Raw genomic sequence first — 24,362 nt, forward strand, 5'->3', positions numbered from 1 at the left:
ACAAAAGATTCCTTCGTTTTTTACTGGCGTCATCGAATAACCGGGGGGTAGATGAGAAGATTTCCAGTATCCTTGTCCCTCCCTTAACTGAATTGGATAAGTCTGACTTAGAAAATCCATCAGGATTAGAGGCAGGAGCCCTATCAAGTTGATCAGCTTAAATCAAAACAAACAGCTAGAACGACGTGCATAAGATGGACTAAAATTTCTACCAATGAGAAGTACCCTTGAGGGAAGGGGAGGGTGAAATCTCCTCTTTCCGGTGGAAGAAAAAGAAAAGGAAAAAGGGAGTCCTCCTGCCACGTTTGCAGCAAGGGATTTCCTAAACCGGAAGACCCTCTATATCACCCTCTCTATCATCGGGCATACAACAACAGGAAGCAAGCCGCAGGACCAGATACACGTCGCACTCGAGCAACATAGAAATAGTTCCTGAAGGAAACAACCATTGAGAAGAGACGGTAGAAGGTCCACGGCGAAGCTAACTTCCGGAATACTTCCTGATTGACCCGACCTAGAGCGGCCGGCTAAACTTGTTGGTATTTTAAAACTTTAATACGCTGTTTTAAAGTGAAAAAGGGGTCTTTTCAAAGCGGAAAAATTACTAAGCTGATCATTCAAATACTCTCTATCTACAACCAACTAGAGGGCCCTGCCAGAAGATATGTATTTTACCAGCCTTATTCCAATGTAAATGTCAACATCTAGACCCCGTTCTGGTTCATTACATAGCCCTGCCTACACAAAATTGAAAGAAGCGGCACAAACTACAACCATGGAAAAGAAATTGCAAGAGATGTTAGCCAAACAAACTGAAGCAACAACTAAACAATTTGAACAGATGTCTACACAGATGACGCAGCTGACTGCTATGATGACAAACCTTGGCCAAGCATCTCAAACTATTAACCAAAAACTATATGTGGTTACAGAAGACCTTAAAGATGTTACGACTCAAATGAATACTATGAAGACAGACATGCAAGCAATGGACACATCAGTAAAGAAAGTGATGGAAGAACACAAGGACACAAAGAAAAAATTAGCAAGCCAAGAAAAACAAATTGAAACAATACAAACCAATCAGACAGCTGTCAAAGATCAGATAGCAATAATGGAGATGAGAGTAAGAGAAACCAACCTTCGTCTGCGCAACTTTCCAGATATGATGGGAGACAACAAAGAAGCTGTAGTCCCTAATCTGTCGTACTTATTTCAAATAGAGGAACAAGAACTGAACCAAGCCATCAATAGAGTTTATAGAATACCATTACCTGCTAGAATGAAAAGAACTAAATCAAGAGATCTCATGATTGTTTTCTATGACACCAGGATTAAGGACAGGATCATGAAGATCCATTATGACAACCCGGTTTCAGCAGGTGATATTCCTCTAATACTATTAAAAGACATCCCAAGACATCTACTTTCACAGAGAAATAACTACAAAGAATTTGTATCTGTTTTGAAAGCTAATGGTATCAAATATCGCTGGATAATGCCACAAGGCTTGGCTTTCACCTACAAAGAAATGAAAATGACAATCTTATCTCCATCAGATGTGGGAAAATTTTTGAGGAAATATAAAACAGAACTCAAAGGACTAACTTTGGAACAAAAGGAAGAGGAAGAAGAGGAGGAAGAAGAACCACAGGGAGCAGAAGGAGGCACTGCGTTATAGACCGAATATTTTGCTTCAATAATTACTACACCATGGCAAAAGTAATTTCTTGGAACGTGAATGGTTTAAATGAAAAAACTAAAAGGGCTAGAATTTTTAAATATTTGCAGAAATATAAATCCTCTCTAATTTGTTTACAAGAGACCCACATTGCAACAAAACATAAAAAATACCTAGATAGACAAATGCTTGGACAAGCATTTGTTGCATCGGCTAAAACAAAAACAAAGGGAGTAGTGATTTATGCTCATCCTAATCTAAGCCCTGAATTATTGTACAAAGACAATGAAGGGAGAATTGTAATTATCAAGACCAAAATATTGGGGCAAAAGACGATTGTAGTAGGAATATACGCACCTAATGAAGGAAAAGCCAAATTCTATGGACAATTACATGAACTGATTTCTCAGTATGCAAATGACCAGATCCTTTTGATGGGAGACTTTAATGGTGTTATCTGCCCAACTTTAGACAAAAAATCAAATGCAAAAGACGAAAATGAAGGATGTTTGCCTAAAATCTTCTTCACCATGGCTTCAGACTTGGAAATACAAGACATCTGGAGAACTATGAATACAACGGCTAAAGAATATACTTTTTATTCAGCGAGACATAATTCACACTCCAGAATAGATATGATATGGGCTAGTAAATCTATTTTTACGCAACTACGTAAAATCCAAATTGTACCAAGAACTTTTTCTGATCACAACCCGGTCACATTTGAATGGAACAATAAACAAGCATTTAGATGGAGATTAAATGATAAACTCTTAAAGGATAACAAGATTCAAAAAGAACTGCAGGAATTAATTAAAGATTTCTTTGAAATTAATCTTAATGGGGAAACTTCGTTGAATATAGTTTGGGATGCGTTTAAAGCTGTTCTAAGAGGATTTATGATACAGACGCATACGGCTTGGAGGAAAACTCAACTACAATTTACCAATAATATACTTTGGGACTTACAAAATTTGGAACAAAAACTTGTTATGGCACTACAGGAATCAGAGAAAAATGAAATACAAATGAAGATCTCTGTATCTAAACATCAATTGAATTTGGTAATAATGGAGGAAATGAACAAAAATTTAAAATTTGCCAAACAAAAATATTTTGAACATGCTAATAAACCTGGAAATTTTTTAGCAACACAATTGAAAGATTCATTTCAAAAGAAGATCATAACAAAAATCCAATCTGTTAAAGGACCAGTTTATTCGACTTTGGATATACAAAAGGAATTTGTTTCATTCTACACTAAACTATATCAAAAAGAAAATATTTCAAAACAGAAAATGGACAATTTTTTAAATTCAATACAGATGAATATTCTTTCAACAACCCAACGAGAATGGATAGATGCCCCAATTACAAGGGAAGAAATACAAGAAGCAATAATGAAACAGAAACCGGATAAGACACCTGGACCAGATGGAATTACTGCTTTATTTTATAGAACATTCAGTGATAATTTAGCAGATTTTTTTGTACTACTTTGTAATACAATTTTGGATAAGGGAGTATCTCCAGAGACTTGGTCACACGCATTTATATCATTGATACCCAAGGAAGGAAGAGATCCAGAAAAAACATCAAACTATAGATCTATTTCATTGTTAAATGTGGACTATAAGATTTATGCCTCGGTCCTATCGAATAGGATGAAACATTATATTAAGTATCTTGTACATGAGGACCAAGCAGGCTTTGTTCCAGGAAGACAAATTAAAGATAATATAAGAATTTTACTAGATTCAATGGAATACTATGACCAGAATATCCAACACACGGCGGCCTTTGTTTTCTTGGATGCGGAGAAAGCTTTTGATATGGTCTCTTGGGACTTTATGAAAAAGATACTGGAAAAACTAAATTTTGGAGACCGTTTCTTGAGAGGTATATCGGCCATATATACATCCCAACAGGCAAAAATTTTGGTTAATGAATCAATGTCTGATAATTGTTCAATTAAGAAAGGAACTAGACAAGGTTGTCCTTTATCTCCGTTACTATTTTTGTTGGTGCTGGAATCACTATGTTGTAAGTTAAGGAATATGGAGGCCATTCGCGGATTGAAAATCAAAAAACATGAATTCAAATTGAGAGCATTCGCGGATGACCTCTTGTTAATTTTAGAAAACCCAACACAATCAATGAAGATATTATTGGAGACCCTGGACGACTTTGGAAAAGTATCGGGATTTAAAATTAATCAAGATAAGACAAAGACAATATTCAAGCATTTACCAGAAACACAACAGCAGGAATTTACTTCATATACAGTTTGGGAGAAAGTTAACAAAGTCAAATATTTGGGAATCTGGATCTCTGCGAAGAATAAAGAATTGATAAACAACAACTATTTTAAATTATGGAGTAAAATAAAAACTGATATGATCATTTGGTCAAATAAAAATTTATCACTATTGGGACATATATCAACAGTCCAAATGAACATTTTACCAAGGATACTCTTCTTATTCCAAAATTTACCTATAATATCACATGTCAAATACTTTGATACCTGGAGAAAAGATATATTAAATTTCATCTGGCAAGGGAAAAAACCGAGGATTGCTTATAAATATTTGGTGGATCTTAAAACTAGAGGAGGTTTAGCGTTACCTAATTTTCAGCTCTACGCTGAAGCAGCAGCCTTAATATGGCTAAAAGACTGGATGAACTTATCTAATGTGCATCTCTTAGATCTTGAAGGTTTCAACAACATAAGTGGATGGCATGGCTATCTATGGTACGATAAAATTAAGATACATGCATCATTTCGTAACCATATAATCAGATCCGCTCTACTTCGTACTTGGATGAGTTATAAACATATTTTTGAACCAGCAACACCGACGTGGATATCACCCCAAGAAATGTTGACATTACGCCCACTTAGACCGGATAAATTTATTATCTACCAGGATTTAATCAACTGGGAAGGGAAAAAATGCTCACTAAAAGACTTTCAGCTACTTAAAGAAGATTTACAATGGCTTCAATATTGTCAAATTAAATCAGTTTTCACACAAGACTTGAAAAATGGATTTTCTAAAGAAAAATCGCCTTTTCATAAGTTGTTATTAGACAATGACACTAAACTGATATCTAAAATGTACAATCATCTTTTAACAATATATTGTGAGCAGGAGACAATTAAACCAACAATGATTGATTGGGCTCAAAATGTGGGACATGATATTGCTTTAAATAAATGGGAAAGACTATGATCAAAAGACCTGAAAGGAATAAATGCCCAGTCAGTTCGAGAAAACATCTACAAAATGATGTATAGATGGCATTTAACACCCAAGAAAATTGCAAGGATTTACAAAATGACATCCCCTAAATGTTGGAAATGTAATAAGGAAGTTGGTTCTTTTTACCATATGTGGTGGACCTGGACCTGTGACAAAGCTAAAGATTTTTGGGATATGATTTACAATGAACTAAGACTGATACTACAAAAAAATATACCCAAAATACCAGAAATGATGCTATTAAGTATGATACCTGATGACTTGTCAATGCAAAGAAATTTCTTGATTTATGCTACAACAGCTGCAAGACTGCTTTATGCAGCAAAATGGAAAGGGGCAGATATTCCTGGGAAAAAAGACTGGATTATGAAAATGTTTGAACTGGTGGAAATGGCAAAACTTACAGCTACTTTAAATCAAAAAGACAATGCTCAATTTATGGGGGAATGGGAGGCTTGGATGAAATATTGTGAACATGAATTAAAACTGGGAAAAATGCAAGCATATTTTTCAATCTGATCTAGATGACACTTTTAATATTAAGAGCTATAACCATTTATATTAATAGAGTATGTTATATGAAAATTAAATGAATTTTAAATGGGTTTAAGAACAGTTAAGATCAGAACATATCACGTTGGGATAAGAATACTTTATTAAGAGGCGGATAGAGGTGGTGGGGAAGTCTGAGAAATTTCCCTTGTTTTTTCTTTTTTGTGAAATGTTTATATGTTCTTGATTGTTATGGAAATTTTCTATTATAAAAACCAATAAAATTTATATTAAAAAAAAGAATTACAATATTCACTATTAATACTTGCTGCAGCTAAAGCAAAAGCAATTTCTTCAGTGCCCTGTGAGTAATTCTGAAGTTTTCACTCCAGAGAGACATAAGTCTTCCTGAAACTGTGAGCCTCTAGATTAAGCCTGACCCAGGGCTATGACATTATACGCCTACATTTATTGTTTTGAATGGATTACTTTATGCAAAGCAAAATGTATGTGGAATTATGTGAAAGAAAGGCCCAGAGGAATAAAGACGAGGAAGACATACAGTGAGTTTGTGGAGATGCCTGTAGAAAATTGATGGAACTGCTGGGTTATATATTTTTCTTTTTGCATTGCTTTTCTAACTTTTGTAATCCTAGTCCTATTGCATTGTTTATTAGATGTCTTATGCGGTTTGATGCAAGTGGAAGAAAAAAAGCAAGGGGTTGAATAAATCCTTTATTGTTACTTTCTGATCTCAGAAAGTAACAATAAAGGATTTATTCATCCCCTTGATTTTTTTCTTCTGCTTGGTGCTGGTGAGTCCCTGATTCTTCCTGATTCTGCTGTTTGATTACATTGTTCTATGTCATGCCTTGAGTCTCAGCAAGAAAGGCAGTTTATAAATGAAATGAATGAGATGCTGGCAGGATTTTACCTGGCTGATGGGCCATGGAAGACTTTCACAGACATCAGAAACCCCAAAGCAAAAACATTCAGTACAACCTTGGGGATTTCTTTCTTGAAGATTGTAAAATCCTGGCTTGCAGCGATCACAGTTTTCACCTTCTACATTTTCCTGTAAAAAGCATATAATGTTTGGTTTGCGGTCAGCACACTTAATAACCAATGCACATTGCAAGTTAGAAGGCATTCTGACATATCATGCTTGAGGAGCCACTAAAAGAAAAAAATGTAACGGGACACAAGCCATCACCTTCACCACCTTTTCAGCTATCAAGATAATAAATGTTCAGCATTCCCACTAACAATATAATAAAACTGCACTACCACCAATACCGAATATACTGATAATTAAAATACACAACAGGCCTCTTATAGACCTTCATGCATGCATTCACTAAATAAGAACAGAAGGGAGTAGGTGATTTCATTGGTCATGACCCTCATGTCAACATGCTCATGTCCCATTTACAGCAAACCCTTCTATGTGTACAGATATAACAGTTAGGGTCACTATCATGTGGAGCACCTGTGTATAAGGGCTTGCTGCAGAAGTTTAGCAGAATGTTGTGAACATTGGGGGTAGGGCCAACAGACACATTCCCACTCCACTCTATTCACATTCAGCCAATGTTCAGACAAAAGGAATGAAAAAGATTGTTTAATAACTACAACAAGACTTTCATCATCCTGCCTTTTCTCCAACCCATATATTAAAATCCATCAGTTCCTAACTAATACATTTTGAATACTTTCTAGAATCAAAGTATGCATTTTATTAGTCTAACCGGAACACAAAAATTGTGTTCAACTGCTTTAGTTGTTTCAACCTTCATCTAACCAATTTCTTACAGTTTTTTACTTGACAAATAAGAATGTAAAGGGTAAATGTTTTCATTCAGGATTATGTAAAAAAGGAAGATTTACAAGCTTTGCAGTTTAGTGGAATCCAAAGAATGCCAGTTTATTCATTTTCTATTTCTATTCAGAATATTTATCTGGCACCTCTCCAGAAACCTGATAAAGGAGTTTAACAAGCAAAAACAAAATGATAAAATCATAAAGAAAAATGTTGTTTTCAATGGGCTTAGAGCGGTGTTACTCTGCTTAAGATTGCACTGGCAAATTATCAATACTAAAAGTAAGCCATTAACAATAAGTCATTGTAAACAAGTTAGGTACATAAAAACAACATAAAATAACACTGAGGAGCCCCAAATAAAATTAATAAAACAGTACTCAGGCTAGAAGTAGACCATTACAACAGTTTTAAAAAAGAGTGAATCCATCAGCTAAAGATTTGGGTAAAAATGACTGTTCTGACCTGGTGCCCAAAAGGCAATAAGGTAAGCACCAGGTGAGCCTCAAGGGGGACAGAAGTTTTCATTCTTGGGGTGGGGGAAAACAAGTTTCTAGCTTTCAAGCTTGGAGAGTTAAGCATAAAAGGAAAAAGGAAAAATTTCCAGTGTTGTCATCAGTGCCGGCCATGTCGCTCTCCATGATTTATAGCACAGTCAGTTTCATTGATCTTAGACTGGAATAGCTCTACACACGACTGCCCTCTTAACTGTTTAATATTACTACTTAATCGCCTCTTTCCAGCCCCAATTGCATTCACAACGTTGCTCACATACTTTGCCATTAATGCCTCCGTGAAAACTGTGAGAGATACGCCATTAATCTTAATTTAAATCTCCGTCCACAGAGTCCACTTAAGCCCCAATTAATTGCAAGTTACAGGAAGGGATGTCTGCCATGAATGAAGTACTTTTCCTTATTAAATTAATTTACAAATCCCACTTCAAATTTCACAATAAATCAAACAGAGAATCTACTGTACACCTACTTTGCAAAAGCAAGGTTCTGTGCATGGGTCATCATTAATGCTGCCAACCAGGCTACAGTTACATTGCACGCAGTTGGGATAACCTTTGTAGCTGAAGGCACAACGATCACATTTTTCTCCTGCATAACCTTCCTTGCAATGGCACTGACCAGGCTGAACCCCTTGAAAAGTTAAAGAAGAGGAAAGAATGAACAGTTAGTGGGAGATCAGGAAAACATACCAGGTATATGTCAAGTCTGGGTCCCATAGCATTAATATCAGTCCTTCCAGGTCTAGAGAAGGAAGCCTTATCAAACATGTCAAAGTGAGTAGTTCAAAAAACCTGGCAAATCTAGGCTTGGACTATTTTTCCAAGCTAAGCTACAGGACTTCTCAGGCCCAGACAGAATGGGAAATGTGTAACCTTTTCTAAGGAAATACTGTGCTATCGTAGTTCAGTGTGATAATGCAAAAACAATAGCAAATTAATACCGCTTTTATCAGTGCCAGTCAAATTAGTAAGCAAAGCGTCTTGAGTTTCCTTGAACTCTTCATCAGGCTGATGAAGGAAGAGTTTCAGAGCACAATGGAAAAGCTCCAACTCTGTACAGTAGCAGTCTTAAAATGAAGTATAGGAGGTGCTGCAGACTTGATTACAGACAGCATGGATGGCGTAGTGGTTAGAGTGATCCAGGTTCACATCCTCACTCACCTTGTAATTTATACAGTGACCTTATGTGGCCAAGCCACTGAAAAAAACAGCACCATCAGAATCAGCAAACTGCTAACCCTTTTACCTGGCCAATACAAAACTCTCCCCACAATAATAAGAACATAGGAACATAAGAAAGGCCATGCCAGATTAGACCAAGGCTCATCAGTTCCAGCAGTCTGTTCACACAGTGGCCAACCAGGTGCCTCTAAGAAGCCCACAAGCAAGACGACTGCAGCAGCATTGTCCTGCCTGGGTTCCAAAGCACCTAATATAATAGGCATGATCCTCTGATCCTGGAGAGAATAGTTATGCATCATGACTAGTATCCATTTTGACTAGTAGCCATGAATAGCCCTCTCCTCCATGAACATGTCCACTCCCCTCTTAAAGCTATCCAAGTTGGCAGCCATCACCACATAATCCCCAAGATCTCTTACCAATTCACACCCCTTTGGTGTGTATCTGAACTATGGTTCCTCAGCGCCATGTGCATCACCTTACACTTACTTACAACTGACATCACTTGGTGTTTCATAGGTCTCATCCAGTTTAAAGCAATCATTCAGTTTGCTTAAGTTTTCAACAGTCTGAATAACATGGTGCCATGCGCAAATAACGGGCACTTCACTGCTTACTTCATGCTTACTCTGATAATTTACGAACAAGTTAAATAGCACCAAACTGTATACAGGAATCCCACTGCTTTCTTCCCTCATTACAAGAAATGTCTATTCCCTGTCATTTAGCCACCTTTCAAACCCAACGCTCTAGCCTCAGAAGCCATCAGTTGAGGGACTTTCTGGATGTGAAATGTTTTTGGAGGTCCAGATGCATAATATCTGCTAGGCACCATCTATCCACATGCTTTTTGATATTCCCAAAGAACTCTAGATTCTTAGTGAGGCAGAACCTCCCTTCACACAAACCATGCCAATATCTCTTCAGCAAGGCATGTTTTTCTATATATTTTAATAATTCTGGCTTTAATAATACTTTACACCATTTACTCTGCCCAGATATTAAACTAATTAGTCTGTAACTCTGCATCCTCTTTTTAAAAATTGGAATCATGTTGGCTCCTCAGTGTGCTATCATTTCAGGCGTATAACTACAGTGAACGTCTAATTGTGTCTGAATTGGCCTTAACTTTTAGTGTTTCACCATGTACATGGCTCCCTGAACTGATAGTTAGTCAACATGCGTTTTATGGTCACTCACCCTGCTGCAGCTCAGCATTATCATCATTCTTAACACAGACAAATCCAAAAGACCCAAATAAATCACATTCACAAGGAATGCAAGGGTTATTATCATAGGGAGACACCTGAAACAAAAGAAGCTTTTAGATCCTCCCGATAATTGTCAGATACTAGTGAAAATGCACACCTGTTTTTTACCTGAGGGTATAAAGGTAATGAAAGTAATAACAGCATTGCAATTGACGCACCTCAACAGGCAAGTGTGATTTGCATAGTTCATAGGAGACGTGTGGGGGGGGGGGAACAGGGGGACCATTCTAGTCAGACATTACAGTGTTGACAGCTATGGGCAGTTTTGGAACAGCAATTCCAGTTTCAGAGGAGTCTCATGAAAAGTACTAGAAGCAAAGCTACAACTCCAAAGTTGTAAAGTTTGCCCTGCTCCTACAGCCTGGATATAATTCAGTCTGGAGGGACGTTGTTGATAATGGTAAGGGAGGTGAGCATGAGGCACAGCTCTAACTGACAGAATTCACAGACAACCACAATAAGCCCAGATACCCCTCCCCAGGTAAAGGGGAAACCTTAGCAGGAGCCAATCTCTCATCAACTGGAGGTGACCCTTTGACAGATGTTAAGTTTATATAATCTGAATTGAACAGCTGCATAAACATGGAAAGAGCTTGGTTCCCACAAAACAGTTTCATATGTCTGTGAGCACAGGTTTTTTTTAAATCCAAAGCTACCAATTCAGTTCACTCTGGCATTTTTCTGCCAATAGCTTTTCTCGTAGTATGGATTTATGGTTTTGAAGGACACCGTATTTGCAAAAACAAAATTATGTTTTTAGCTAACTTCAAAGCAACAGAGTACCATTCCAAAAATGCTCTTACTTGATGTGGCCTATAATATCCATCAATACAGACATCACAGTTTATTCCAGTGGTATGTTGTGTGCAGTTTATACAAATTCCACCTCCTTTAAATTGGCCATGAATATTTTTACTTCTTTTTTGATCTGCCACACTTTGATCATAGTAACAGTCTTCTGTTTTGTTGTGACAGTTGCATTCTAAAAAAAATCAGTACAAACACAACGTCTATTGTATACAATACAGTGAAATATAAGTAGAGCAATAAAGCAAATTATGCCAAACGTATGCGGTACTAATATAGCAACACCATCTGCCTTCTCTCGCTGTGTTAATACATTAAAAAGTGCTTTTAACAACATTCTATAGTTTGCACTGACCCAGCTGTACCATCATTTGTTAAATGACATAATTGCTAATAATATATTTTTTTCATTTGCTTTCCACACTGCCTGAAGAGGCCAACCTCTCCAAGCTTACAAACTAGATTAGGAAAATTAGGCCAGTAAGGTTTGGTTACTATAGGTAAAGGTAGTCTCCTGTGCAAGCACCGGATCATTACTGACCCGTAGGGTGACATAACATCACGACGTTTACTAGGCAGACTAAGTTTACGGGGTGGTTTGCCATTGCCTTCCCCAGTCGTCTACACTTTACCCCCAGCAAGCTGGGTACTCATTTTACCCACCTCGGAAGGATGGAAGGCTGAGTCAACCTTGAGCTGGCTACCTGAAACCGACTTCCGTTGGGATCAAACTCAGGTTGTGAGCAGAGCTTTGACTACAGTACTGCAGCTTACCACTCTGCACCACAGGGCTTGCTTATGTTACTATACTATTCATTAGAATACAGAAGAGCTTGAAAAGTTCTTTTTTTAAAAAAAACCTGCTACTTGAATGAGAGCATACAACTTAGTATATCAGGTGACAGCTGAGAAAAAGGTTGAGGTGACAGGCCTCACCCTTAAATATGACCATGCAGGACCTGAGGCAAGCCTCCATGTTCAAGGTTCAATGTGGTTGGCCCTGTTTCTCTGCAGCCATGCCCAGGCAGCCCAGATACAGTAAGAAGAAGCAGACATCCTCTACTCTTCCACTTCTCCTCAACTCTTTCCCCCTTCATCGTCAGCAGGGTACCTGCTAAAGACCAAGAACTCTACTGTCTCTACACTATAGAATTCAGCGAGCTCTGTAGAGTTCTTTTAAAAAATGCTACTTGCTTTACAGCATCTAATATCATACAAGCAGCCGTATAACAAAGAACAGAGCTGTATTTACTTTAGGGCCTCAGCTTGTCATTGGGAGCCACTGACAATCAATTACAATTTAAATGTTTCTAAAAATTAGCACAGTATCAAGTTCCATCCACAAAACCCTGCAACTGATAAGATTAAAAACAGACAGGGACAGTCAGGTAGTTTTACCCTACCCCGAAAAGAGGCCACATCACCAAGTCTATAGACTTCATCTCCTTGCCTTAACATGCCCAGTCCAGAACTAGCATTCCAGTCAGTCATGTCAATACTACAAAAAGCTATACATTAAATATCACAGAATATCATGCAGTTGAACACTCCATTGGCTTTGGTAATGTCTGCACTACATATATAATCAACATACAAATCAAAAAAATATGGAACTGTCATTTTAGAGCTACATACTCTCACATCTGTTGCCAGCAGAAATGGTTCCTGGTCGCCATGGTGCCTGATGGTAGCCAGGGCAACACTCATTACAGCTCTCACCACAAGTATTGTGTTCACATTGGCACTGTAGTTTCTACAGGGGGAAAAACCCTGAAAATGTTATAACAGTGATCCTCAAGGGAATCAGTACACACGCACGTGCACACAGAATGATCTACAAATCTTTGGAAGCATTCAAAACTTGTGCGTGTTAAGTGCTGTTAGGGAAGGGCAAATTGGGGGGATTCAGGATTTTAGGCAGCCCTTTCTCCCCACTTGCAACGGCTTCTGACAGCCAAGTGAAAAGAGTTGCTTTAGACTTGCCTTGAACATATAATCCCAGATCTCAGGTTTCTCCTTCAGGGCATAAAAAGGTAACACACAATAAATAGAAATCAAATCAAATACCAAGGAGTTAATTAATGGCTATCAGGTACAAGGATTTCACTGAATGTAGGCCTGCGCTCTGTGTATCGTATGTATATACCTAAGTAAATGAAGTTGGCCTTGTCTGTAGCACTGCTTTTATATCCTAATTTTTTATTTGGGACTTGTGGAGTTATTGGCTGATAATGATGCATACTTGGTGGGTACTAGTGGATTAAATGTTAAGAACCTTTGCATTATATGGCATAGCTCTACTGCCTAAAACCTTGAAAGCCAGCTGCCTCTTTACCTGAGATTCGGTAACACCTGAAGTACATATTTCCAGCTAGATTCACCCTTACATAGATTAAAAGGTCACAAAAGGCCTTGCTATGGTAAAAAATGAATCCATCTGGATTCTGGCAAGAGCATCAAGAATCTGGTGAACCTGTAGTCAAAGGAGCCGCAGGACAAACAGCTCAATGATAGGAACAATGCGAGGAGCGAGGCAAGGGAAGAGAACGTGGATTTTTGCTTTTTTAAGGCAGAAGTACAATTTGTAGTGGAGGATTGATGGTCAATCACATAATCTAGTGTATTACCTCAACAGGTTCCAAGTATCAGCTCCTACAAGAATGCAGCCATAAGCTGCACTGTAAGTAATTTGGCATCTGTCTTTTCTCTATCTTTCCAAAAAGTTTATTGAAGAAAGTATATGGCAGGGCTCATTCACAGTGCACCTGAACCATTAGTTATACACAAGAACCACTACTGATGGTTGTACAAGGGGAACTATTTAAACCCCATGGTCTGTCACTAGGGGTTACCGCACTTGTATTCCCAGAGATGTATTAAGAGTTTGAAAATGTTATAAAAAATACTGTTCGCACTTTCTATGTATTCCCACCGATGTATTGAAAACATTATAAAAAATACTGTTCGCACTTTGTTTGGCCCCTTTAGCTGTGAAGACGTCTTCAAACCATTTATAAGCCTTGCTATCCAAAAACCCTTTTAAAGCGATGTTTTTTACAACATTTTCAAACTCTTAATACATCGCTGGGAATACAAAGTACGGTAACCCCCACTGAATAACAAGTTACTGATCTATCACTGTTTCTACTTCGCTCTCTTTGGGCAAAAAATCATATTCTTTCTGTACACAATGCACAGTACTGTGTAATTCATGTGGACAGAAGTCTTGCAAATATTTTTTCTTCTGTTTGCTCTCTTCTTCTAGTCATTGTATTTTCCATTACAAGTTTGTGTGGATTTGCACGATTGAACTTGTACACCTCGCAACCCATATACCAAATAATTGTGGCTTCTAGCAGGAGTTTGAAATCTCATAATCCATTCACAATGTATGTACAAAGCCAGTCACTTTGACAATTCCACTTCACCTCTTTTTCCATATACAACACAGAACATATTAGGGGGATACATGAGCGCATAATTACATTTGGGCACATACAGCATTTACCAGGGAAAACATTAAAATTCCAAAACCACAATTCTGGGTAAATGAAGTGTGTGGTATTGGAAATGTAGGATTATTTCTAATAATTAATGTATTGACGCACGCACAGCCACAATGGCAATTATGGTACAGTACAAGAGGTGGAAGAAACCTCTAAGAGATTTCATGTTCTGCACACGTTAAAAAGGTAGACAGGCCTGTCTGAGTATGTACATATATGCAGTCTTGCATATATGCACTTTAATGTCTTTGTGTATGGACTATCTGTCTACGTTAATGGGTATACAGACAGCTATGTGATCAAGCAAGGAGGCCTTGCAGAATAGCAAGCATAAAATGTTTATTTGAATAAGTTGCATCCTGCAACAGTGCACTTTCTTAATCTGCAAAGGTATAATTTCTTAATCCTTATTTATGCATCCTAAAAGTAGCCATGAAAAATATAGCCTTGAGTTTGTAATCTTTACTTGGGCCCCAAAGCATTTACGCCAACGAGGCTGCACTAGCGTGGAAGACTTTGTAATTATGCTATATTAATAACCATATTTCCATATGGTTTAGAGAGTTGCTGTGGAGAAGATACAGGCATTTCTCACTTCACTAGGTGGAAAACAATCAATAATTAACTAAGGAACTACTTTTATTTAGTAGCACAGTTGTGTTCTCTTGAGAGTTATGTGGGGGGGGGGGTTAAGTGACCTGAGTAAGGGGGAGGATATTAAAAAATAGAAACATACCTTTGTGACTTTATCCAAAGGACAACTTCGAGCATGACCATAACAAATGCACATACCACCGATGGATACATCCTTTATTGAATAGTAATACTAAATAAAGCAAAGTTTGATTTATAAAATATATTAGCATAGGAAAAAACGGAATACAAATATTACATTATTTCATATTTAACACATTAGCTACAAGCTCTGAGTTTGCATGAATGTTCTATAAACTGTTACTGATTTCAGTAGAATTTGTACATGGAAATTAGAAGAGGCCTTGTCATAAACATACACACAGATCCCAGAGAGGCACAGTGACATTTACTACCTGGAGGAGACACTGTCAGTGTTAGCGCAAAGGAACAATGTTATCTTCTCTTGCCAGCATTACTATTCTTATGTGAGGCCTTTTCAGCCACTGCCATTAGAGATCATGCCAGTACATCAACTAAAACTCAGGATTATGTGTGAGTTTCAAGACTGAAGTATTACACACACATGTTCAATTCAAAACTAATTTTGACCTCAGGTATGTAAATGTGATTCACACAGAAGGTTTGTGCAAATCCTACTAACATTTTTTTTGAGGACACTAATGAGCTTGATTTGGTCCAAAGGATTCTGTTTAGGATAAGATTAATTTTAGCTTTTGTCAGAAAAGCTGGGTCAATAAATAATCGGTGAACTCAGTAGTGACTTGCCTTCAGTTTCTCAGGAATGATGAAAGCCGTACTTTTAAATATAGATTTATACCATCTGTTAAGCTGTATTGAATTTGTACATCTGAATCACTGCACAATTCATCAACAAGTCCACATGGATCTAAGACTAAGCACAGTGTGAACTATCTCATCTCTGCTCATGGTAAGCTACTCAGGCGATCAATTCAAGGGCTGTAAGTTCAGCATGGTGTCAACAAGAAATAACGTTCAAGCTCAAACATCGTATGTAAAGTCACATTAGTCCTCAGTAAGATCTTATTAAAGTGGGTGTTTCACTTTAAAAACCATGGACACAATCCAGCCATTTTAGAAATCTACATTTTAAAAGTTGTAGACACGGTTCAGTCAAAGTATCAGTGCTTTCTGTGAGGAAAAAATAAGATTGACCAGTGAAATCTATCAATCATAATATAGTAAGAAACAGAGAACAAAAAGAAGAAAATAAACTCTATAAAGCGGTAGTTTGGATCAAAGGGACCTGGCAAATTAAATAGCTAAATTACTTTAGCAGCACAGTAGAAAAGGACGAATACTCAAGAATGTTACTATGCCCAATTTGTGCTTTACTTTTTGACACTGAGACATTATCACAGGTTTATTTTAGCATGTTGATTTTGTGCCGTGAACGTTTCTCTAGAAGGAATTTTTACAGTACGATAACCGATCTTCATCATACCACAGAGGCCACACATCCGATTGTCCTCCTTTGTCCTAACTGGACCAAAGGTTTCATCAAACTAGAAATAAATCATACCCCATGCCTTATCAAAATAGCAAACAGGAATTTTTAACTTACCCTTCGAGTAACAATAGGATCAACATCTTTAGGATCACGATGGCTAAGGGTCATGAGGTCAGCATTAAGAGTTCTTATACGCTGCAGCTGAAGACGAATATATCGTGCAGAAGTAAATTCCAGTAATGTTGGTGAAGGGTCATCAGCACTAGGTCTACCATTGATCAGTGATGTGTGGATCTAAAGAAAGAGACCACTTTCATTACATACTTGTTGTTAGCAGCCATGGAAAAACAGGTCCCAGGTTCAATCCCTGGTGTCTCCTGTTAAAACAATCAGGTAAAGGGAATGTGAAAGACCTCTGCCGGAGAGCCTGGAAGCTGCTGCCAGTCTGAGTAGACAGTATTGCCCTTGAGGCTCAATGGCCTGATTTAGTATAAGGCATGTGTGCATAATACATTTCCCCCACAACAAAAGAATTAGCAATGCAAGAATGGGACAATTTGCAAAATAATTATCAGATTCAAAATACTACTTTGCTCCCCCCATTGTTGTCCTCCTTGATGATTTCTTTTTGATTCATTACTTCCTGGATCAAGGCTCCCCCAAACCTCATTTCAGAAAAATGCTGAAATTGTAATTTAAGAAACTTCTGAAGTTCATGTATGGGGAGGACAGCAAAGACCACTGGGTTGGAAGCTAAGGCACTGGCATAGAAAGGATACAGCATGAAAGACAAGGGGGAAATTGTACTTTCCCTCCAAAGTTTATGAACTTTCATACCAGTCCTGCAGTGCCAGCTGGATTTTTGTGCCAGAAACATACATACATACACACACAAAAAACATCTGCAAAAGGATTGTCTGTTGTCTTCAACGCTAGGGAGCAATAAAGAGCATACATAACATTTAGATATTCAAAAACAGTTGGAGCATACCCATTTTAAAAAATAAAATGTTTCTTTTTTCATTTTTCTTACATTTTCCTATCATTCTGAGAGTTACTTTCTGCTGCTGCTAAGTTAAAGATTGTGGAATCTGATCTAACAATCCCTAATTAATTTTAGTTCATCCCTAAAACAAAATCTTATGATTAAAATGTTGTTTTAAAAACTATCAAATCACACAGGATTCAGGTTCTGATGCACATACAAAACCTAAAGTATTAAATAATTTAAATTATTTAAAATATAATGTTGGTAGCATCAGTCTCAAATATTCTTTGATGTACTTCCGTCTAAGGAATTAATTATGGCGTTCCTCTCTTTATAGCTATTTTTAAAGGTCAGATTTCTCTTTGCTGGAATATAAAGACAGACATTCATAGGCACAGATTTTAATGCACCATTTCCTTGTAACACTAGACTGTTTCTCTGATCCATACTATAGAACTACCATGAGCATATTAAAAGAAAGAACAATCAATAGTTGACCCGCAAAATGCACAGCTCTTTTAATTATGCTGTCTCTTTGAAACAATGCCAAGGCCTGTGTAGAAGTTCAAGCAGCACAGAGAAATTCAGATGCTTGCAGCATTAGCTGCATTAGGTGGTTCTTTTAAAAGAATAATTAAAACACCAAAATCCTAGTTTAACAGAACAATGCTTGGGGGGGGGGGGCTGAAGGGGCATAGGGGGCCATTTACAGTGCAGCAGTGCCAGCATAAAAGGGGGTGCTTCAGCAGGCAGAACCAGAATTAGTTGGTTCCCTGGTCCCTATGGGGCCGGGAAAGCCCCCTTTTTCCAGCACAAAATTGTGCCTTCACAAAGGGCTGCCCAGCTGTTCCACTATATGAGTTCTAATGCTCCTCTACCAGCACAGCCACGCTCAAATGGTTCAATATTGCTTAGGATGCCAACTAAAGGTGGGACCAATGGGAAAGCTCCTTGGCCCCGGCCAGGTCCCCTCTCCAGGTACCAATAGCAACCCCCACCCCGTCTCATTAAAAACCCCGGGCAGGATGGCCTACACCTCAGAAGTTAGGGGGTGCTGCACGGGACGCTGTCTGACAGCTACCTGCCATGTGGACTTAGAGCAAGCGGCACAGCACTTAGGTGGCAGGAAAAGCACAGAAAGCGCACTTTGCACAACAGGGCAAGCACTTTGCACCAACACCCAGCCAGGAGAGTTCACTCCGTGAAAGAGCGTCCCAGTTCAGAGCCCTTACAGGTGCTCCAGCTTTTCAGAGAGGACTCGACCGGGCAGTCTTGCGCTGACAGGTAAGCTGGGGACTGTATGCCCAATCTCCCCCCCTTTCCTTTTTGCATGGCTGGGAGCTGCTCCGGACACGGTGCCTCTCACACCCATGGCCAGCAACCAGCAGGGCCAGCAAGAGACTCAGAACTACCCCCACCGTAGCCCCTGCCCACCCGCCCCTGCAGACGGAGCTCTTCTTCCAAATGATAGTGGCCCTTCTGTGTGGGCAGACCTTGGGGCTCCAGGCTCTATGCCATAGAATTGAGGGACCTCAGCCTAAAGTCCAATCAGTGCCTGGAGCTCTTGCAAGGTACTGGATGTTCTCTGTGCAGACAAAGCAGGGGTATGGGCGCCTGGGCCACTGTGCAATGGGACAGGAACGCTCAGATCAAGGGTGGGCAGACATGTCCAGCAGATTGGGGGCACATTGGAAACACCCTCTATGGCTCCCGGGTGCTGGGTGGGAAAGTGGAGTCCCTGTGCAGAGAATGGGGGGGGGGTGTTTAAGAGGAAGGAACATACAGTGAGGAAAGGCTCCCAGTCACCTTAAGCATTGAAAGGAAGTCTTTCAGCCAGGGGAAGCTAAGCTGGTCAATTTCAGGGGGTCTAGCAATATGGGGGATGGAGCCTGGAGTCCTCGGTGAGGTGCCTTGCCATGGAGGCCACCCACCCAAAGCAGCAACAGTCTCCAGGAGAGTGCATCTCTGCTGTTTGGAGATCGGCTGTCAACCCAGGAGATCCCCAGGTTCCACCAGGAGGTTCCCATCCCTCCTTATGGTCCCTTTAAGGGGGTGGGAGAGCAAAACACTGACTGGTAGCTCATCTGCTAAGTCTCGCCCCTCGCTTCCCCTGGGTTGGTTTGGCCACCATGCTCTGCTCCCATGCCTCCAGCCCCCTGACTGGCTATGGGTGACCTGTCCATCAGGGCCCCGCCACTGCCCCGCCCCCACACACACATCACAGCAGACTGCCACCACGCCATTGCTGCTTGCCGGCGAAGCGTCATCAGTAAAAACTAAAGAAACCAAAGCAAAAGACCTCCTTTCCCCTCTGGCTGCCACGGATGTCTCCCCACTTGGAGTGGATGTCTTTACGCCGTGGCCGGCCAAAGCAGCCATCATGGGCCTCAGGACTGCACTGTAAGTAAACTATGTGAAGCTTTCAATAATTGGCCACTGTGAAATAATGTGAAAAGTCAGAATGATTATTATAAACTGAAATATCAAAAAAATCAGAGCTGGCTCTTAAGTGAACCAGATCAGATGCTACTTTACCCCTAGGATGAGTGGAATGGGTGTATTCTGCATTTATTCAGTTCAGATCTTCCCTGACTTTCTGAAATAAAACTTGCAGGACCTGTCTCCATTTTCACCCCTGTTGGGGATGGGAATAGCATCTAAAGAAGCTCTTTCTAAAAAAATAACATTGTCACAGCAACATCCCTACTCCAGCTAACTAACTCAGGAAGAAAAAGAAAGCTTACCTCTCCATGTTCAAGTGGAACTAGCCTGGAATAATAGGAAGTGCAGATCACTTCATCATCTCTTTTATACGTAGGAGGTCCAAGTCTTGGTGTCACATTATATCTGGTTAGGCACTCTGTATCACTAATTGCGTAATATTGCCAAGGACTGAATTCAATGCCATCTACAGAACGCTCCAAAATCCAATTTCCAGGCCGGGGAGCATTAGCAGCTTTGATAATGACATATGCCACTTGAAAGACCTAAGATATAAACAATAAAGCAAAACATGAAATATGTTTTAACTTTTGATTTTTCTAAGAAATCACAAAACAGCTTCCTTTTGGGTAGACTTTCTATATGCAATTGGAGGTCCTGCCTTTTGCAGAGACCCAAGTTGCACGCAGAAAGCCCATACATCTACAACTTTTATGTATGTACACTTCATTCACAGACACGGCTTCTATTATTTTGGAATTAAAAAAAAATGCACATTTAAAAAAATATTTCATTTTTCCACTAACCTGACATACTTTTTCTTCATCTGCTAGGGCTTACCTGTCTTAGATCCAAAGTAATGGTTACCCAATGGTATTCTCTTCCATTCTGAATACTGGGACTTTGCCACCAATTATTTGTTCCATCTATAGCATTTGAGATAGGGTGTTGTTCTGTTGGGAAAACACATGAACAACAAACACCTGATTTAAGATAAAATATTCCCATTTGTTTCTGTTAACTTGTTATGTTCAACTGTGTGCCATATGGCTCTCTTACGAACAAGGTACAGATATGAAGGACAAAATTACCCCATAGAAGATTCATTCAGAGAGGGTAAGTGGCACACGTACTATAGGTGCAACCCATACAAAATTATCCATAATTAAGTCTCATTGAGATCACTGGGATTGAAGAAAATTATTTTGTTAGACCCCAGTTATTACAATGAGACGAGTGTAATTTAACTTCCTCTAACTTTGTAGCCCTTACAGTTATATTATTTTGTGTATACTCAGTATCATTAAGCAGCCTGAAAAATGTATCATACACTCACCATGAAGCACCCTTAAATTTGAGAAAGGTAGGGTATAAATATTTTAATAAAATAAAATAAAACTTGCCTTTGGGATTTGCACTGTTATGGTCACAGATCCGACACTGTGCATTGCGTAGAGGCCGACCGGGAACATGTTCCACAAGTTTACAAAACATTTCGGGGCCCTTTTCACCACAGGTAGCATTGGTGCTGATATGAGCATTGCTAGCAAGATTCAGAATAGCAGGAAATAGACCTGTAAATATAAAAATGATCATAAAATAATTATAATTTAGACATACATGTGATTGTATAGCCAGTTTTTTTTTTTAAAAAAAAAAACATGTTAACGTCTTCCAAAAATTTTAAACGGTTTAAAGGTATAAGAGCCCAGTGGCGCAGAGTGGTAAGCTGCAGTACTGCAGTCCAAACTCTGCTCACGACCTGAGTTCGATCCCGCCGGAAGTTGGTTTCAGGTAGCCGGCTCAAGGTTGACTCAGCCTTCCATCCTTCTGAGGTCAGTAAAATGAGTATCCAGCTTGCTGGGGTGAAGGGAAGATGACTGGGGAAGGCGCTGACAAACCACCCCGTAAACAAAGTCTGCCCTGGAAATGTTGGGATGTGACGTCACCCGATGGGTCAGAAATGACCCGGTGCTTGCACAGGGGACTTTTATCTTTTTTTATGAAATTGTAGTCTAATTTCTTTGAACCTTGACTTTATTCATACCTGCAGAGGGCTGTTGATGCAACAGAGAAATTCCACTGGTAACTCCAACTCAAAGAAAGTGCTGCCAAATAATGTTCATAGTATGTAGTTCTTAATGGCCTGGTATCCAGTGTGCTTCTTGTTCACTGTATTTTCTCTATGCTCTTACTTTTGTGGTCCATAGAAGGAGAAGGCTAACGAACTGCTTAATTTACCACCAGCGTAGCCCATTTCTATGTGTTACTTATCCAATTAATATCAGTCACAAACAACAATTTTGATCATGTATACCATGAAAAAACTAAACACAATCAGGCTCAAATAGATGAATTGTTTTTCTTCAACAGAACTGATGCCAAACACTGATATAACATTTCTGCAACATTAATTGCAATGATTTATTCACACTTTGAGTGCAATCCTTAAGAGGGGAACCAGCATAGGAGCAGGAGTCACCCCGTGCTGACGTAAGTGCCAATTTATTCCGGATAAGGGGCACTCATGCTGGCATGAGGTCATTCACGCTGGCACCGGTAAGCCACACTGATGTGTGGGGCTCTGCCGCCAGCACAACCACGGCGGGAGCGAAACCCTGGAAGCGGGAGCCCGTGCCAGTGTGTGTAAGGGGGCATTCCAGGGGGCGGACCTACCCTTAGGCAGCATCCTAACCCTTTTTGCCCCAGGAATTCCCATTCGAGTTGCAGCATTGCTACACCACCTTTTTTGGTAGCGTAGCCTTGCTGTTTTCTATGACGACATTTTCCCCATTTTACAATTTAAATTGTTTTATTTTCTCTGTGGCCTAGCACAATATATATATATATATATTAGTTTCCCTCATTATGCAAAAGTTTTAAAAGTTAAAAAAAATTACTTGAAGTTTTATCAGATAGGCCAAATTTTCCATGGAAGCTTCTCCCTAATTTTAAGTACTCTATAATTTTCTTCATTTCCCTTTGGCTTTCAAATAAGATACCCTTGCTAAAGTTTTTCTGTGATCTGCATCCAGTATGGCAAGCACATTACCCAATTAAGCCAATTAGATCACTGACTAAATGTAAATACTCTAAGAATGCAATTTCCATGTTTGAACAAAAATCGCAAACAAATTGAGTTGCTTTATAATTCTGTCCCTGGCAATTTCCTTTGCCTTCATCTTTGCTTTAAATCTTTTGGTGGTGGTGATAAAAAGGATTAAGCAGATAAAATACAAATTATGACTCAGAGAAAACAAAAAGAAACTAAGTGTTAATTAAACAAGCTGCAGAGGTGTGATCTTTGTCTAACATGTTGCATAATGGCGAAATTTGTCTTTGATTTTATTCCTTTGGTTAGCCAGCTGTGCATCCAAAATCTAAAGTAAACTCCCATAGTGATGATAATACCTGAGACTAGGAGACAATAGGAAGTTCAAAACCATTTGACCTTGAATAAAAGTGACACTAGGAATAACAACCCACCCTGAATACGGAGCTGAGAATAAAGTGTGCATTATATTTGTATGCTAGTGAACAAATGGATCCAGCTGAATACAAATCACCCTCCACAATACTAAGCAATACTAGTACTTGACCCTAGACAATTAAATGTTTCATTCAAAACAGACAAAAATGTTGGAAATGTTTAATGAGCTATGCTGATTTTTCTCCACTTTGGCGCTGCTGCTGCAATAACCAGAATCAGTAGCCTCAGATATTAATAGTTACCTTGCTAATTACTACAATCCTATCTTATTCAAACAAGTGCCGGAAAATCTAACAGATTACATATTTTGAATTTGCCCACAGCACCAAAATTTCTTATATGTGACCATATAAAATGGCAGGGGTCCCCACCATTAAAAAAAACAATAAAACTGAAACTCACCAAAATGGATAAGGCCCAGTGGCGGACCTACATTTTTGGCCCCAAGTTTGAACTGTTAATGGGGGGCCCTTTGCAACCAACAACAATAGGGCAACATCCAACAAGGGCCCCGAGGCCCAAGCGTGTGTGTGTGTGTGTGTGTGTGTGTGTGTGTGTGTGTGTGTGTGTGTGAAGGCTTCCAACTCTTGACATACGACAGTGTGTGATCTAGATCCTAACAATCAGAATATTAAACACCGCTTTCTTAGGGACACTTTTCCGCCAGAAAAAAAAATTGGGACAATGTATGTAATGTTCTTTGCATTACCTCCCACGTTGCTTTTATCCTTTCCTTCTGTGAGAGTTCCTTTTGTGCATTTCATTCACAGTTCAGT

At 39.1% G+C, this 24,362-nt stretch overlaps 1 protein-coding gene across 1 annotated transcript in view; it reads right to left on the reverse strand.

Annotated features, from left to right (window-relative positions):
• LAMA1 (laminin subunit alpha 1) overlaps positions 1 to 24,362 on the reverse strand; it is a 119,298-nt gene that overhangs the window by 77,234 nt on the left and 17,702 nt on the right. The window contains exons 2-11 of the mRNA XM_056854936.1: positions 21,500 to 21,670; positions 20,937 to 21,049; positions 20,399 to 20,641; positions 16,781 to 16,960; positions 15,278 to 15,367; positions 12,671 to 12,788; positions 11,032 to 11,210; positions 10,158 to 10,263; positions 8,246 to 8,406; positions 6,374 to 6,514 (exon numbers count right to left, since the gene is read on the reverse strand). Of these exons, the coding sequence (XP_056710914.1) occupies positions 6,374 to 6,514; positions 8,246 to 8,406; positions 10,158 to 10,263; positions 11,032 to 11,210; positions 12,671 to 12,788; positions 15,278 to 15,367; positions 16,781 to 16,960; positions 20,399 to 20,641; positions 20,937 to 21,049; positions 21,500 to 21,670 (1,502 nt within the window). The remainder of the gene's footprint in view (positions 1 to 6,373; positions 6,515 to 8,245; positions 8,407 to 10,157; positions 10,264 to 11,031; positions 11,211 to 12,670; positions 12,789 to 15,277; positions 15,368 to 16,780; positions 16,961 to 20,398; positions 20,642 to 20,936; positions 21,050 to 21,499; positions 21,671 to 24,362) is intronic.

The sequence above is a fragment of the Euleptes europaea genome, chromosome 8, assembly GCF_029931775.1.
Source record: "Euleptes europaea isolate rEulEur1 chromosome 8, rEulEur1.hap1, whole genome shotgun sequence".
In the NCBI taxonomy this organism is placed as follows: Eukaryota; Metazoa; Chordata; class Lepidosauria; order Squamata; family Sphaerodactylidae; genus Euleptes; species Euleptes europaea.